Raw genomic sequence first — 16616 nt, forward strand, 5'->3', positions numbered from 1 at the left:
AATGGACTAACTGAGAATTTTCCCAAGGGTTTATGTTCCATTAACTTACTGGTGAGAACAGATAATATGGGAGCGGCTGGGCTTGTACACTCAGGAGTTTAGAAGGATGAGAGGGAATGGCGGTAGGGCTGAATGGCCTACTGCTGCACCTATTGCCTATTGTCTATCATGAGAGGAACTGATCAGGTAAACACACAGAGTTTTTTTACCCAGAGAACGGTAACCGTAACCTCAAGACAGAGGTGAGAGGAAAAGAATGAATAGAAACTGGAGAGGCAATGGTTTCACACAGAGGGTGGTGGGTGTATGGAACGAGCTGCCAGAGGAAGTAGTTGAGGCTGGGACTCTTCCAACATTTAATTAAACACAGGTACATGGATAGGACAGGTTTAGAGGGATGTGGGCCAAACGCGGTCAGGTGGGACTAGTGTTGGTGTGACATGTTGGTCGGTTTGGGCAAGTTGGGCCGAAGGGCCTGTTTCCACACTGTATCACTCTATGACTCTAAACCAGTGGTTCCCAACTTTTTTTGGCCATGCCCCACCTAATCACCTCTAAAATCTTGATGCCCCCCCCCCCATGTGGTGATATATAATTCTTATCATTTAAAAAGTGAACTCCATTTCAGCTGAAGAAGCTTAAAACGCCAATTCCTTGGTTTAAACAAGCTTCAAAAGAACATGGCATCCATGAAAAAGAAAAATGAAATAAACAATAGACAGTTAAAGTCTGAGCAAGAAATTACTAAAAAATTGTAAAAGAAAATGACCTCGTGCATGAAGAGCGATGGCGCGGTGATTATGTAATAACTACACACTAAAGACCTTTTTTACCCCCAAAAAATTATTTACTCAAAATAACATCTGAAACATAAACTACACATGTTTACCTGATGGAAAATCCAAAAAAATAAAAATCGAAAATTTGGACCCAGACTTCCTCAGTCGCGCTGAATTGCCCCCCTTAGAAATCAAATTGCCCCCCTGTGGGGCGTACGCCCCACGTTGGGAACCACTGCTCTAAACCCTGTGTAAAATTAACTCAGTTCGATTTGAACTCCATCCAAATGTATTAAAACCACTATCCTTTTTAACTTTACCAATCTAAGTAGAATTAACTTTCATCGAAATGAATAATGCATGCATTAGAAATTTGCAACAAATCCTTCTTATACATAAACTAATTAACCTGTTCAAGCACTTCCAACATAGCAGACTGAACAAAAGACTCTGTGCATTGTAAGTTAGATGAAGTTTGTATTGTGATTTTGAAAGAATAAAACTATGTTATTTAGTAAGTGCTAATTGAAGTACAAAATGTGAAGGATATTACAATAGTTGGAATGTACCGTTAATTAATGAATGCACGTTTTACATGTTTAGATTAGAGATATAGCATGGAAACAGGCCCTTCGGCCCACCGAGTCAACGCTGACCACATATACTAGCACTATCCCTGTGGGGGGCACCATCCATTTGGGCAATGACTGTCCTGCCTGCAGCTGTCCGCTTTTTCACTTCTTTTTTATATTTTTAGTGTGTTAAATAGTGTTTTGTTTTTGGAGGTTTAGTCTTTTTATGTGTGGGGTGGGGTGCGGGGGGAACTGCTTTTCCTGGTCCCTATCTGGTCTGAGAGGCGGCTTTTCCTGCGAGCAGCATCTTTGACCCGTACTCGCGGCCTTCCATCGGGTCTGGAGCGGCGGTTCCTTAGGGGACCGGCCAGAACCCCGGCTTCGACGGCAGCACAACGCTGGAGCGCTATCGCGGAGCGGAGCGGGCGATCCCTTGTCCGGGTCGCCGCGCTAGAGCTCCAGTGCGCTGGGATTGAACATCGTGAAGCTGCGGGTCTGTGGAGTGGCCAGCCGCGGGCGGCAGCGCTGAACTTTACCACCGGGAGCCTGGGATCTCTTGCCGAGATCGCCAGTGGTGGAGCTCCATCCGGCACAGCCTGTCGGCTTCGGAAGCCGCGGTCTCCAGTACGGAAGCGGCCGTTCCAGGTATCCCAAGCCGCTGAGACGGTTCTCCCGACGCCGGAGCACCATCACCTGGCGCGAGAAGCCTGAAACATCGGGCCTCTGTAGCGGCGACTGCGGAGGCCTCAATAGGCCCGACTATGGGTGGACAAGAGAATGGGGACTGGACTTTGTGCCTTCCCTCATAATGGGAACCATGTGGGGGGATGTTTTTATGTTTTATGTTAAATTCCTTTGTAATATTATGTTGTATTCTTATTAATGTGCTGCAATGGCAACTCGATTTTTATCATCACAAGTATTTTTTTACTCGTGACGTTTTTTCAACGCTGTGAAAAAAAAAATGCTTGTGATGAAACAAATTGTTACTTTTTACTCGTTGGAGCTCGTAAACATACTCGTGGACGGTTGTAGGAGTTCGTAGAATTCTACGCGCTTGTTTTTTTTAACTCGGGAGAGCTCTTGGGTGAACTTGCACCGTGGTCAAGCCCTTTACTCCAGCACTTTGCACCTATCTTTGGTATAAAACAGCATCTGCAGTTCTTTGTTTCTACATGCATGGGCTTGAGTATTAAAAGCTTCTTCCATAATCTAGGCTACTTTCCAATTCATCTCATCCCCATTGTGGACATTGGACTTTGTCTGTGGAACTGATGCGGTATACTGAGAACTGAGAACTATATCCTGCACTCTGTATCTTCCCCTACGCTCTACCTGTTGTACTTGAGTTTGAACAGGTTGTAACTAGGTATGGGACATCTGATCTGATTGGATAGCATGCAGAACAAACTAAACAAACGTACAGCATGGAAACAGGCCCTTCGGCCCACTGAGTCCACACCAGCCATCGATCACCCGTACACTAGTTCTATGTCATTCCAATTTCTCATCAACTCACTACACACTAGTGGCAATTTTATAGAGGTTAATAAAGCTCAAAATCCACACATCTTTGGATATTGGAGGAAACCGGAGCACCCGGAGGAAACCCACGCGGTCACAGGGAGATCGTGCAAACTCCACGCAGACAGCACCCGAAGTCAGGATTGAAAAGTCTGCAACTATTCGGGGGCGGCACAGTGGTGCAGCGTTAGAGTTGCTGCCTTGCAGCGGCAGAGAAGCAGGTTCAATCCTGACAACGGGTGCTGTCTGTGCGGAGTTTGCATGCTCTCCCCGTGACCTGCGTGGGTTTTCTCCGGGTGCTCCGGTTTCTTCCCACACCCCAAAGACGTACAGGTTTGTGGGTTAATTGGCATCTGTAAAAATTGTAAATCGTCCCCGAGTGTGTGTAGGACAGTGTTAGGGTGCGGGGATCGCTGGTCGGCGCGGACTCGGTAGGCCGAATGGGCCTGTTTCCGCGCTGCATCTCTGAACTAAACTAAACTAAACTCAGACACCCTGCAATATGGTCTCCTTCACTGTAACAACAGTCACATGAAAGACCAAACAAAAAGTAAGTAAGTAATTTTATTGGCCAAGTATTCACATACAAGGAATTTGCCTTGGTGCTCCGCCCACAAGTAACAACATGACATACAGTGACAGTTACGAATGACTCAGAAACATTAATAATAATAAAACATTAATGATAAAACACCATTGATCAAGCATGTGGTGAACCAACAAAATACCAGATCAAAGGGAGGCTACAGATTTTTGGCTGTTGAGTAGAGCAACTACTCGTGGATAAAAACTGTTTTTATGTCTGGCTGTGGCAGCTTTGACAGTCCGGAGTCGCCTTCCAGAAGAAAGTGATTCATAGAGTTTGAATCTAAGTCAAACAAAAAGTCAATCTAACTTTAGACTACAGGCAGATTAACAGCTGCTGTTAAGAAGTATGAAAGGCCTCGAGAGAGGAGAGTAAATAAGGAGAGCAAACAAGATTAGTAAGCAGTCGGCACAGTAGAATTCATATCACTGTGGTCCCATTGGTATTGAATGATATTTCAGTAACTTGTCAATGGCGATATTGCTCAGGGCTTTGAAATACCAAGTCTGCTGTATTTCCTTCAGTTCACTCATGGTTATGAAGACAGCTCTTTAACAAGACATTACTTTTGTATACAGGTGAGGGAAAGACTCTTCCATAAGGTTGACTTTGGACCAGGTCCAAGATACATATCAATGGTTGAAGATATGTCCAGTCATCACCAACTGGACAAGACAGATTTAAGATAACTACCAACAGTGCAGATGAGCCCGAACAAGAATATTATTTTTACATCGTGTGTTGACGTACACAAGGGCAAAAATGGAAATGGCCCACGGACCCGGTTTTTCAAACTGGGATCAGATGAAAGCTCGAGCACTTTTTCTATATTGCACCTTTCATTGTTGCACCATTTTTAAAATACCTCAACGTTTTTGCTACATTTTGGCACACTGTGAATATTTTAATATTTTAAATAATGTAATGTCTATTGTCTATTTTTATTGGTATGTTGTCTGTCTGTGTTTTTAATATTACTTGCACATTTGGAGTATGGGGAAACGTAATTTCAATCCTCTGTGTAACTACTGTTGCATAATTGAGTTGACAATAAAGTTTACTTTGGACTTTGAAGGGCAGAACTGTTCCATCAGTCCCATGCAAGTACATTTCTCCAGGCATTGGAACGGACAGATACAGCGCGGAAACAGTCCCTTCGGCCCACCGAGTCCACGCTCACCAACGGTCACCCGTTCACTCCAGTTCTATATTATCCCACTTTCTCATCCACTCCCTGCACACAAGGGGCCATTTACAGAATTAACCTGCAAACCAGGACATCATTGGAGTGTGGGAGGAAACCGGAGCACCCAGAGAAAACCCACATGGTCTCAGAGAAACATAGAAACATGGAAAATAGGTGCAGGAGGAGGCCATTCGGCCCTTCGAGCCTGCACCGCCATTCATTGTGATCACGGCTGATCGTCCCCTGTCAATAACCCGTGCCTGCCTTCTCCCCATATCCCTTGACTCCACTCGCCCCTAGAGCTCTATCTAACTCTCTCTTAAAGAGAGAACGTACAAACTCCATACAGCCAGCACCTGTGGCCAGGATCGAACTCGGGTCTCTGGGTGCTGTGAGGCAGCAACTCTACCGCTGCACCACCGTACCACCACTACAATTGATGAGTAAATACTAAATTTAGTTTAGTTTAGAGATACAGCAGGGAAACAGGCCCTTCAGCCTTTTGGCCCACCGAGTCCACACAACTCACACCAGTTCTCTGTCATTCCTCTTTCTCATCCACTCCCGACACACACTAGGGACAATTTACCGAAGCCAATTAACCTACAAACCTTGGAGAGTGGAAGGAAACCAAAACTGTACACACAAGTTTACACAAGATTGACTTCTCCAATTTCAGGTAGTCCCTGCTTTCTCCCTCCTTCCCCTCCCCTTCCCAGCTCTCCCACAGCCTACTGGCTCCGCCTCTTCCTTTCTTCTTCCCCCTCCCCCCCACATCAGTCTGAAGAAGAGCCTCGACCCGAAACGTCACCTATTCCTTCGCTCCATAGATGCTGCCGCACCCGCTGAGTTTCTCCAGCATTTTTATCTACCTTCGATTTTTCCAGCATCTGCAGTTCTTTCTTAGACAAGTACCGCTAGTCAGGATCGAACCTGTTCTCTGGCGCTGTAAGGCAGCAGCTCCACCATTGTGTCACCCTACCATTGGTTAAAAAAATACTCTGCTTAGTTTAATTTAGAGAAACAGGCCCTTCGGCCCACCGGGTCTGTGCTGACCAGCGATCCCCGCGCACTATAGGGGGCCGATTTTTTTCGGCAACTGCCGGCATCATTGACTGACATATCAGGTAGCAATGTTACAAAATTTTGAGATTTAAAAAATCAAGTCTGTAATTTATCCCATCAGATAAAGCGTAAAAATAAGTTTAATTTGGCACCTAATTCACTTTCATATCTCAAGTAATAAATAAGTTATGGCCATTTTCATACTCGGAAATTAGCATCTTGTTCCCTATTGATTTTCTATGGACATAACAAAAAAGCTGTGATCATGGACAGTCAAAAGCCCATAACCTTCTTAAAAATTAAGAGAACGGAATGAAATTTTCAGTTATCATAGATTGAACCATTCTGAAACAAATATAAAATAATCTTACTTGGAGGACCTGAAATTAAAGCATATAATTAGTTAGTTACCCAATTGTAGCTAATTTCAAACTTCAATTACTAGATCTAAACATCTATCCATTTCTTAATAAATGATTAACATTTTTAAATAGCCTAAGTGTCCAAATAATATTCACAAATAATTCACAATAAAACATGGTTTTTAAATCTCATTTACATCAATTTATAGGCCAAATGGAAGGGATTTAGTGTTCAATTGCTGTAAATTAAAGTCCATTTTAAATCGGCTTTCTAATGGGATCCTGTGAACGCGCTGGTTTAGAACGTTCACGTTGCGCTGGATTTGTGCCCTCAAATGCCCAGAAAAATACTGCGGGATATAAAGAGCCCAAAATGAACTACTCGCTATAGAAAACTTTATATACAGGGTTCTTAAGAAGCCCCTTTTAATGTAAAAATAAGGTACATACCTTTAATTGTTTGCTTTATAAAACCCTGGGGCTGCGAGAGGTCGCGGGTTTAGAGAGTGATTTTTAAACTACTATAACTATTATACAAGGCCATAAAAACTAATAATACCTTTTGCGACGGGGTATTTCAGCGATTTTTCGTTAATGATTTACTAGGCTGAACATTTTCGATTGCAACAGCCTAGTAAAAATCGTGTTTTAAACCCGCCCCCTCTAAACAGCGCCAAAATCACACACACGGCCTGGGGCAGATTCTCAACGACGATTCAGGTAGGTTTTGTAACATACCTATATCAGGTCACCAAGAAATTTGCGGTATGACGCGGGACGATGACGTATTGACGTGCGGTGTTATTTCAAGTGTCGCAACATTTTTTTTGTCGCCACTGGAGTTTGAAATATTCAAAATCTTTTGGCGACACTGAAATGACGCCGGCAATCGCCGAAAAAAATCGCCACGTGGGACAGGCCCTTTAACTCTACCCTACACACACCAGGGACAATTTCCAATTATAATAAGCCAATTAACCTGCAAACCTGTACGTCTTCGGAGTGGCATCTTCCCAAGTCAACTCCATGAAGGAACATTTGCCAAACTACGTTTTCTGCTCAAAACATAAAATGAATGTCTTGTTACAGAGCTGTCTCCATAACTCTGGCAGCATTGCAGTCGGTTCTGCAGGAGGCAATTCCAAGTTTATTTTGGCAATTCCAACGCTGTCACCGGACTGAAATATTATTCATCACCGGCGGGACTGTTGGAGCACAGATTTTACAGCGCCCGTCGTGACAAAATAATTTCAAACATACAAGAGTAGTAGAGTTGCTGCTTGGTTTGTTCGACCTCCAAAATATTCCAAATGGAATTTAAACTGGAGGTGTTGTTGCCTCACAGCACCAGAGTCCCCGGTTCGATCCCGACCACGGGCGCAGTTTGTACGTTCTCGCCGTGACCTGCGTGGGCATTTTTCTTCCACACGCCAGAGACGTACAGGTTTGTAGGTAAATTGTCTCGGTATAATTGTAAATTGTCCCGTCTCCAGATGGTACAGAATGCAGCTGTACGTCTTTTAACTGGCACACGAAAACATGAGCACATTTTGCACATTTTAGCCTCACTCCACTGGTTGCCTATTCAGTTTAGGATCCATTTTAAAATTATTTTATTTGCTTTTAAATCCCTGAATGGTCTTGCCCCGCCCTACCCATCTGAGCTTCTACACCCTTATACACCCGCCCGCTCTCTCAGGTCAGATAATCAGCTGCTCCTGAGGGGGCCTAAAACTAAGCTGAAGCTCAGAGGGGACCGTGCCTTTGCTGTGTCGGCACCAAAATTATGGAACGATCTGCCTCTCCACGTTAAACAGGCCTCTTCTCTGTTTAAGAGGGAACTGCAGATGCTGGAGAATCGAAGGTTACACAAAAAAGCTGGAGAAACTCAGCGGGTGCAGCAGCATCTATGGAGCGAAGGAAATAGGCAACGTTTCGGGCCGAAACGTTGCCTATTTCCTTCGCTCCATAGATGCTGCTGCACCCGCTGAGGCCTCTTCTCTGTCTGTTTTTAAATCACTTCTTAAAACCCATCTCTTCTCCGTGGCCTTTGATACCCAGTAAGATGTCGACTTTATTTATTTACTTGATTTAATTTCTTATTTTTTGATTGCTTTTATTCCGTGGCAGAGAAGTGCAGAGAAGGTTCACCAGACTGATTCCTGGGATGTCAGGACTGTCTTATGAAGAAAGACTGGATAGACTTGGTTTATACTTTCTAGAATTTAGGAGATTGAGAGGGGATCTTATAGAAACTTACAAAATTCTTAAGGGGTTGGACAGGCTAGATGCAGGAAGATTGTTCCCGATGTTTGGGGAAGTCCAGGACAAGGGGGTCACAGCTTAAGGATAAGGGGGAAATCCTTTAAAACCGAGATGAGAAGAACTTTTTTCACACAGAGAGTGGTGAATCTCTGGAACTCTCTGCCACAGAGGGTAGTCGAGGCCAGTTCATTGGCTATATTTAAGAGGGAGTTAGATGTGGCCCTTGTGGCTAAGGGGATCAGAGGGTATGGAGAGAAGGCAAGTACGGGATACTGAGGTGGATGATCAGCCATGATCATATTGAATGGCGGTGTAGGCTCGAAGGGCCGAATGGCCTACTACTGCACCTAATTTCTATTTTCTATGTGGCTATTATTTTTACTCATGTTTTATGTCTTTTAATTTATTGTTGTATTTCATGTGTAATTTTTGCGCCTCATGTGAGCTGTTATGGTGTCTGTTTATGATGTCTTGTTTATTCTTCTGTACAGCACGTTGGTCAACATTGGTTGTTTTTAAAGTGCTTAACAAATAAAGTTGGATTGGATTGGAGTGTTTGTACGATAGTGTTAAATTTACGTGGACCGCTGTCCGGCCAGGGCTCGGTTGGCCGAGGGGCCCGGTTTCCGTGCCGTATCTACCAACTACACTAAACTAAACTAAAGGGTCTCCACCCAAAACGTCACCTGTCCACGTTCTCCAGAGGTGGTGCCTGACCTGCTGAGTTACTCCAGCACTTTGTGCTTTTTTTTTTGTTGTTGGTGTAAATCAGCATCTGCACTTCCTTGCATCATCCAAATTGTGGAGTTTGCAATAGAAATCTAAAAGGCTTGAAATCGTGACTGGCTGGAATGAACAGTTAGGAAATTGGAAGGGTTTTCAAAGATACTGTTTGCTCATTTTGTAAGGATTCTATCAAGTCCCTCGTAACAACTTAGCTCTGTGTTTCAATTAAATATTGAACAAGCCAGTTTTTTTTTCTTTTCACATATCACCTCTGTGCGTTTGCCCGATCTATTCCTCTCATGATTTTGTACACCACTTATAGAGGCACACAAAACCACGAGAGGAATAGATTGGGTAGATGCACAGATTCTCTTGCCCAGAGTAGAGGGGAATTGAAAACCAGAGGACATAGCTTTAAGTTGAAGCTGGAAAGTTCTTTAGTAACTTGTCAGTTTCTTTGTTGAACTAAATTAAGGCGCATGTTGCAATCAAAAGCGCTTGAACAATTGGAGGTAGAGAAAAATGCTGGAGAAACTCAGCGGGTGCAGCAGCATCTATGGAGCGGAGGAAATAGGCAGCGTTTCGGGCCGAAACCCGGAAGGAAATAGGCAACGTTTCGGGCCGAAACCCGGAACGTTGTCTATTTCCTTCGCTCCATAGATGCTGCTGCACCCGTTGTGTTTCTCCAGCATTTTTGTCTACCTTAAATTTTCCAGCATCAGCAGTTCCTTCTTAAAGATTTAATAAAGAATTTTTTTTACACACAAAAAGGTTAGTGGGAGTATGAAATGATCTGCCGGAGGAGGTAGTTAAGGCAGGTAAGTGTCACAACATCTAAGAAACGGGTGGGGTTGCTGCCTCACAGCGCCAGAGGCTCGGGTTTGATCCCGACTACAGGTGCTGTCTGTACGGAGTTTGTACATTCTCCCCGTGACCTGCGTGTGTTTTCTCCGGGTGCTCTATTTTCCTCCCACACTCCCCAACAGGCCACAGCAAAAAACAGAGCACTGGCCACCACTGAATGGTAGACACTGCACAGTAGGGGTTGGCAGATGTTGAATGACCTTAGCCTCCTTAAGGAATACAGTCGACTTTGTCCCTTCCTGTACAGTCGACTTTGTCCCTTCCTTGGTGTTGGTTGAGTCCTCCTCCTCCCCCTCCTGAAATCCACAACTATCTCCTTCGTTTTTGTGGTGTTGAGATGGAGGTTATAGTGTGCCCTCCACTCCACAAAGTTGTTTATTGCATCTCTATACTCTATACACAAAACATCGCTGTTCGGTGTGGGTAAGATGGGACAAAGGGCCTGTTTCCACACTGTATGACTCTGTCAGCACTTTAACAACCTTGGGAACTTCCCGTACAAGTGCAGTGTTTTCAGGCAGAAGGCTTTGCAAACACACATATTTCTTACATGTATCCAGGAATATCAGACCATGCCCAATCAATTACTCAGCAAAAACAGCTCTGCTGCAAAAATGCCAAGGCAGTGGTTTTCACAAACTGCTGGTTACTAATCCACCTTTCAAATTTCTGATTGAAAAAACCCCCTCCAACGTACCAATGGACACTGCGCTTCAAAAAGCGGTTCTTGGCATCCTAAATACTTGGAGGAAATTTTCCGCAAGAAATTTGATTTGAGCCACCTTGACGTGAACTTTACACTGGGAAAAATGGGCCAGAAATATCCCTTTGAGTCGCCATCAAAAGCAGTGCCCAGAACCAATCTAATTCATCATTTGATGGCCCATTTATTCTGCAACACATGTAAAAACCAAGACATATTTTAGGACAGCAGCCATCAATCCTCTCAATGCATTGAATCCTCCATAGAGATATAAGAAATGTGAAGGGGGCATTCCTGACTGCAGGTGCTGCCTGTACGGAGTTTGCACGTTCTCCCCATAACCTGCGTGGATTTTCTCCAAGATCATCACTTATATCATCACTATAATATAATATTGGTGCAACGATAAGGAATACATTTCATCCGCTCGCCCAGTGTCACCTCGATCTCTATCCAACCTTGTACAATCATCAAATCTAATGGCCAGTTGACCGAATAAAAGCCCCAAAATGGTAATTTTCTGTCTGAATACTTTTAATATCAGAAAAGGTATTAATGAATGAATGAATAGCGTTTGATATTATTACATGTTTATATCAAACTATTTTGCTTTGCTGTGACCTTTCTTGTCAACTGTTGTAAAGTTTCAAGGCGTACTTTTCGAATTCACTGGCACAAAGCTTGCAAATTCATTGTCTTTTTTTCAAACTTGAATCCCTATAATTATCCACTGTCATGGAAAATTGCTTAAATTTTGACAGCCGATCATATTACCCACCTGCTTTCTTTCTCAGTTTGATGCCCACAACCAATATTCAGTGATTTGCAAAAGACACAGAGTGCTGGAGTAACTCAGCGGGTCAGGGAGGAACTGGGTTAATTTGGTTTAGAACGATGCGTTGGATGCTGGTTTACACCGAAGATAGACGCAAAAAGCTGGAGTAACTCAGCGAGTCGGCCAGCATCTCTGGAGAGAAGGAATGGGTGACGTTTCGGGTCGGGACCCATCTTCAGACCTGTCTCTGATCTGATCTGGGAAATGATGAAGGATCTTGACCCGAAACAATAGACAACAGGTGATAACGAGAGGATACAGGGATGAGTGGAACTAGTGGGGTGGGAGATTGCAACCTTCACCTGGTCCACCCTGTTTCGACGAATGCAATCAACCTGGTGTGCACAATCAAATACCATCAAATAGAACAAGTTGTCCTCATAGCAAAAGGATTTGAGTATAGGAGCAGGGAGGTTCTACTGCAGTTGTACAGGGTCTTGGTGAGACCACACCTGGAGTATTACGTACAGTTTTGGTTTCCTAATCTGAGGAAAGACATTCTTGCCATAGAGGGAGTACAGAGAAGGTTCACCAAACTGATTCCTGGGATGTCAGGACTTTCATATGAAGAAAGACTGGATAGACTCGGCTTGTACTTGCTAGAATTTAGAAGGTTGAGGGGGGATCTTATAGAAACGTACAAAATTCTTAAGGGGTTGGACAGGCTAGATGCAGGAAGATTGTTCCCGATGTTGGGGAAGTCCAGAACAAGGGGTCACAGTTTAAGGATAAAGGGGAAATCTTTTAGGACCGAGATGAGGAAAACTTTTTTCACAGAGAGAGTGGTGAATCTCTGGAATTCTCTGCCGCAGAAGGTAGTTGAGGCCACAGTTCATTGGCTATATTTAAGAGGGAGTTAGATGTGGCCCTTGTGGCTAAGGGGATCAGGGGGTATGGAGAGAAGGCAGGTACGGGATACTGAGTTGGATGATCAGCCGTGATCATATTGAATGGCGGTGCAGGCTCGAAGGGCCGAATGGCCTACTCCTGCACCAAATTTCTATGTTCTATGTTTCTATGTTTCCGTGCTGTAATTGTTATATGGTTATATGATCTATATCTCCGTCCTAACCTCATTTTCCTATCTTCTCCCCATAACCCCTGACACCCGTACTAATCAAGAATCTATTAACCTCTGCCTTAAAAGTATCAATTGATGGCCTCCACAGACTTCTGTGGCAAAGAATTCCACAGATTCACCACCCTCTGACTAAAGAAATTCCTCCTCATCTCCTTCCTAAAGGAACGTCCTTTAACTCTGAGCCTGTGGCCTCACAGCTGCACAGTAGAGAGCTTTCTGACTGGCTGCATCGTGCCCCGGTTTGTCAACTTGAGCGCCCAGGAGCGGAAAAGAATGCAGAAAGTCGTGACCACTGCCCAGCCCATCGCCGGCTCTGACCTCCCCACCATCAAAGGGATCCATCGCAGTCGCTGCCTCAAAAAGGGCTGCCAACATCATCAAAGACCCACGCACTCATCTCTCCGTTGCCATCGGGAAGAAGGTACAGAAGCTTGAAAACTGGAGCATCCAGGTTCAGGAATAGCTGCTTCCCCACAGCCATCAGGACTATGCTGGACTATGGTGCCATCCTCACCTTGGTGCCATTTATGTTATGTTGTTCCGTGGACTTTCTGTGTTTGTGCTTTTTTTTAATTCAATTTCAATTTTATTTTTAATATGTTTTATTATTTATTTATTATTATTATTATTTTTTTTTTTAATGATTTTTTTTTAATGATACTGCCTGTAAGGGAAATTCATTTCGTTGTCTCAAATTGAGACAATGACAATAAATTTGAATACAATACAATACAATACAATTAAACTCACTATCAAATAAGCACTGAACAATACCAGTCTATTATTACTATTGCACTTTATCTGTGTATTTATTGTGTATATATATATGGTCTATGGTATATAGACACATTGAACTTTTATCTCCTGTTCTGTAATACGTTTACATACTCTGTTGTGCTGCAGCAAGCTAGAATTTCATTGTCCTATCTGGGACACATGACAATAAAACTCTTGACTCTTGGTTCTAGACTCCCCCACTTGGTTCTAGACTCCCCCACTGGTGGCAACATCCTTTCCACGCCCACTCTATCCAGGCCTTTCACTATTCAGTAAGTTTCAATGAGTTTCGTTTATTGTCACGTGTTGCGAGGTACACTGAAAAGCTGTCGTGTGACCAACCTAGGTGAGGTAAGGGAGTGAAGGTGAGCCTTACCTGTCTGGCAGGTGCTCCCTGTGAATCCAGGAGGACACACACACACCTCGGGAGCGACGCATGTTCCCCCATTCCTGCAGCCTCCCTCGCAGAATGCTGGAAAGGGAAAGAATCTTTAAGTTTGTTTGTCACCCAAACATGGTCGAAGCAAAAAAAAAAAAATCCCCAAGACCAGTGCAATTATTCGGCAATGAAACTTGACTTCTTCTCCCGTGAAACGATAACACATTTAGTTTGTTTTTGTAGTTTAGGGATACAGCACGGAAACAGGCCCTTCGGCCCACCGACCAGCGATCCCTGCGCATTAACACTACCCTACACACACTAGGGACAATTTACATTTTTGCCAAGCCAGTTAACCTACAAACTTGCGCGGCTTTGGAGTCTGGGAGGAAACCAGAGATCTCGGAGAAAGCCCACGCAGGTTACGGGGAGAACGTACAAACTCCGTACAGACAGCACCCGTGGTCAGAATTGAGCCTGGGTCTCTGGTGCTGGAAGGCAGCAACTCTACTGCTGCGCCACCTTGCCACCCCATTAAAGGTTGGCCCTCAGGTCTCTTTTAAATCTTCCCCTCACAAGCTCAAACCTCACTTTACACCATTTTATAGTTTAACTGGACCAACTGGGACCCGTTGGGTCCCTGTCACACGTGAGGCCTGGGCCCCCAAATCAACCTGTTGCCAAACGTAAGATTCCAGCATTCCCCTGTCTCTCCCAGCACTGGACTTTAAAAAAAAAATCCAATTGCACTTCCCCAATTGCAACATCAATTCACCCTCCTGGAATAAGTGTTGTATGATGGCAACATTGTTGCAAATGTCGGGTGGAGGACTGTGATATCCCATTCAGGTGAAAAGTTGGTGGAGGCACAGAGTGTTCCTGTATTGCAACTTTGCATCAAAGTTTGTTGGAAGCTGGCAGGAAGGATTTTAACAGTAAAAATCATGTTAAGGTTGGCTTTTTTAAACGTTGAAATATCAATAACTTGTGAAATATTACATCAAATGTGAAGAAAACTTGACAAGTCAGACGACAAGAAAAAGCTGAGTAAGGTTCTGCAAAATTCTCAGCGCTACCATGTACCATTTTGGCGTAGCTCCTGAGATCACAGACAGACAGACAGACAGACAAACAAGTCGGGGCTTTTAATAGTATATAGATAGGTGGCTACTCATCAACGTCCATCTTGTACAATGGTAACATAACGTGCGGGAAGGAACTGCAGATGCTGATTTAAATCAAAGATAACAAAAAAAGATGGAGTAACTCATCTCTGGAGAATAGGAATGGGTGACGTTTCGGACCGAGACCCTTCTTCAGAATGAGAGTCAGGGGAGAGGAAAACGAGAGATATAGATGGTACTTAGGACAAATGAACGGAAGATATGCTGAGAGCAACAATAATCAATGTCTGCAGAAGGGTTTCGGCCTGAAACGTTGCCTATTTCCTTCGCTCCATAGATGCTGCCTCACCCAATGAGTTTCTCCAGCATTTTTTTCTACCTTCAATAATCAAGGTAAGGTGTGGCCCACAATGGTCCATTGTTGCCGGTGTGATAGGTGATAATGAGTTATACAGACGGTGGAACTCACTAGGACGACAGTGAAACTAGTACGATGACTAGGGTGGGGGAGGGGCGGAGAGAGTGGGGATGCAAGCATTACTTAAAGTTAGAGAAGTCAATGTTCATACTGCTGGGGTGTAAGCTGCTCAAGCGAAATATGAGGTGCTGTTCCTCCAATGTGTATGTGGACTCACACTGACAGTGGACGAGGCCCAGGACAGGAAGGTCAGTGTGGGAATGGGAGGGGGAGTTAGAGTGTTTGGTAAAGCGGGTGATCAGGTAGGTTAGGCGGACTGAGCGGGAGGGGTTCAGGCTGCTTTCTGCTTGCTTTTAGAACGGAGATGAGGAAACACTTTTACACACAGAGAGTTGTGAGTCTGTGGAATTCTCTGCCTCAGAGGGCGGTGGAGGACAGTTCTCAGGATACTTTCAAGGGAGAGCTGGATAAGGCTCTTGAAGATAGTCAGGGGATATGGGTAGAAGGCAGGAACGGGGTACTGATTGTGGATGATCAGCCATGATCACATTGAATGGCGGTGCAGGCTTGAAGGGCTGAATGGCCCACTCCTGCAAATATTTTCTATGTTTCTATGTTTCTATGAATGGCGGTGCTGGCTCGAAGGGCTGAATGGCCTATTCCTGCACCTAATGTCTATTGTCTATTGCTTTGCAGTGCAATGAGTGGTTGACTCGAAGTTCAGCAACACAACACAATGACTCTAAATCTATTCTCCAGTGGTTTAGAAAATTGCTGTCTTTATTTATTTCTGGGAGCGGGGGACATTTGTCTCCTCCCTCCATGGGAATAATAGCTCCCAGCGTGGCAAAGCCCGTAGACAGCAACATTAGCAGCTACTCTACATAGGTTTAATGCACCAACAAAATAGTCTGGATTCTAATTTCTTGCCTCTTGGGTAAACTGTGATAGAATCAAGTCAAAATTATTTTTCATTCCAAAGGATTCAAAAGGGTTTAATTGTGTTTTGAAAATTGCATTTTGCAAATGTGTTCTTGTAGAAAACCCATTGCTTCGATAATGTTTTTAGCAAATATAGTTCTGGATTGGTGGTGTAACCATTTAGATTAGTAATCTTTTCGGTTTAGTTCAGAGATATAGAGCGGAAACAGGCCCTTCGGTCCACCGAGTCCTATCCAGCTTCATTAGTTCATAAGTCACAGGAGCAGAATGAGGCCATTCAGCCCATGGAGTCTATTCCGTCATTCGATCATGGCTGATCTATCTTTCCCTCTCAACCACATTCTCCTGCCGTCTCCCTCAGAAGGCAGTGGAGGCCAATTCTCTGGATGCTTTCAAGAGAGAGTTAGATAGAGCTCTTAAAGATAGCG

General features: G+C 44.1%; 1 protein-coding gene across 1 annotated transcript in view; it reads right to left on the minus strand.

Moving 5' to 3' along the window:
• Positions 1 to 16616, minus strand: part of LOC129705574 (protein kinase C-binding protein NELL1-like) — a 336887-nt gene that overhangs the window by 56228 nt on the left and 264043 nt on the right. The window contains exon 7 of the mRNA XM_055649174.1: positions 13702 to 13797. Coding sequence (XP_055505149.1) covers positions 13702 to 13797 — 96 coding nt within the window. The remainder of the gene's footprint in view (positions 1 to 13701; positions 13798 to 16616) is intronic.

The sequence above is a fragment of the Leucoraja erinacea genome, chromosome 18, assembly GCF_028641065.1.
Source record: "Leucoraja erinacea ecotype New England chromosome 18, Leri_hhj_1, whole genome shotgun sequence".
NCBI classification, from domain to species: domain Eukaryota; kingdom Metazoa; phylum Chordata; class Chondrichthyes; order Rajiformes; family Rajidae; genus Leucoraja; species Leucoraja erinaceus.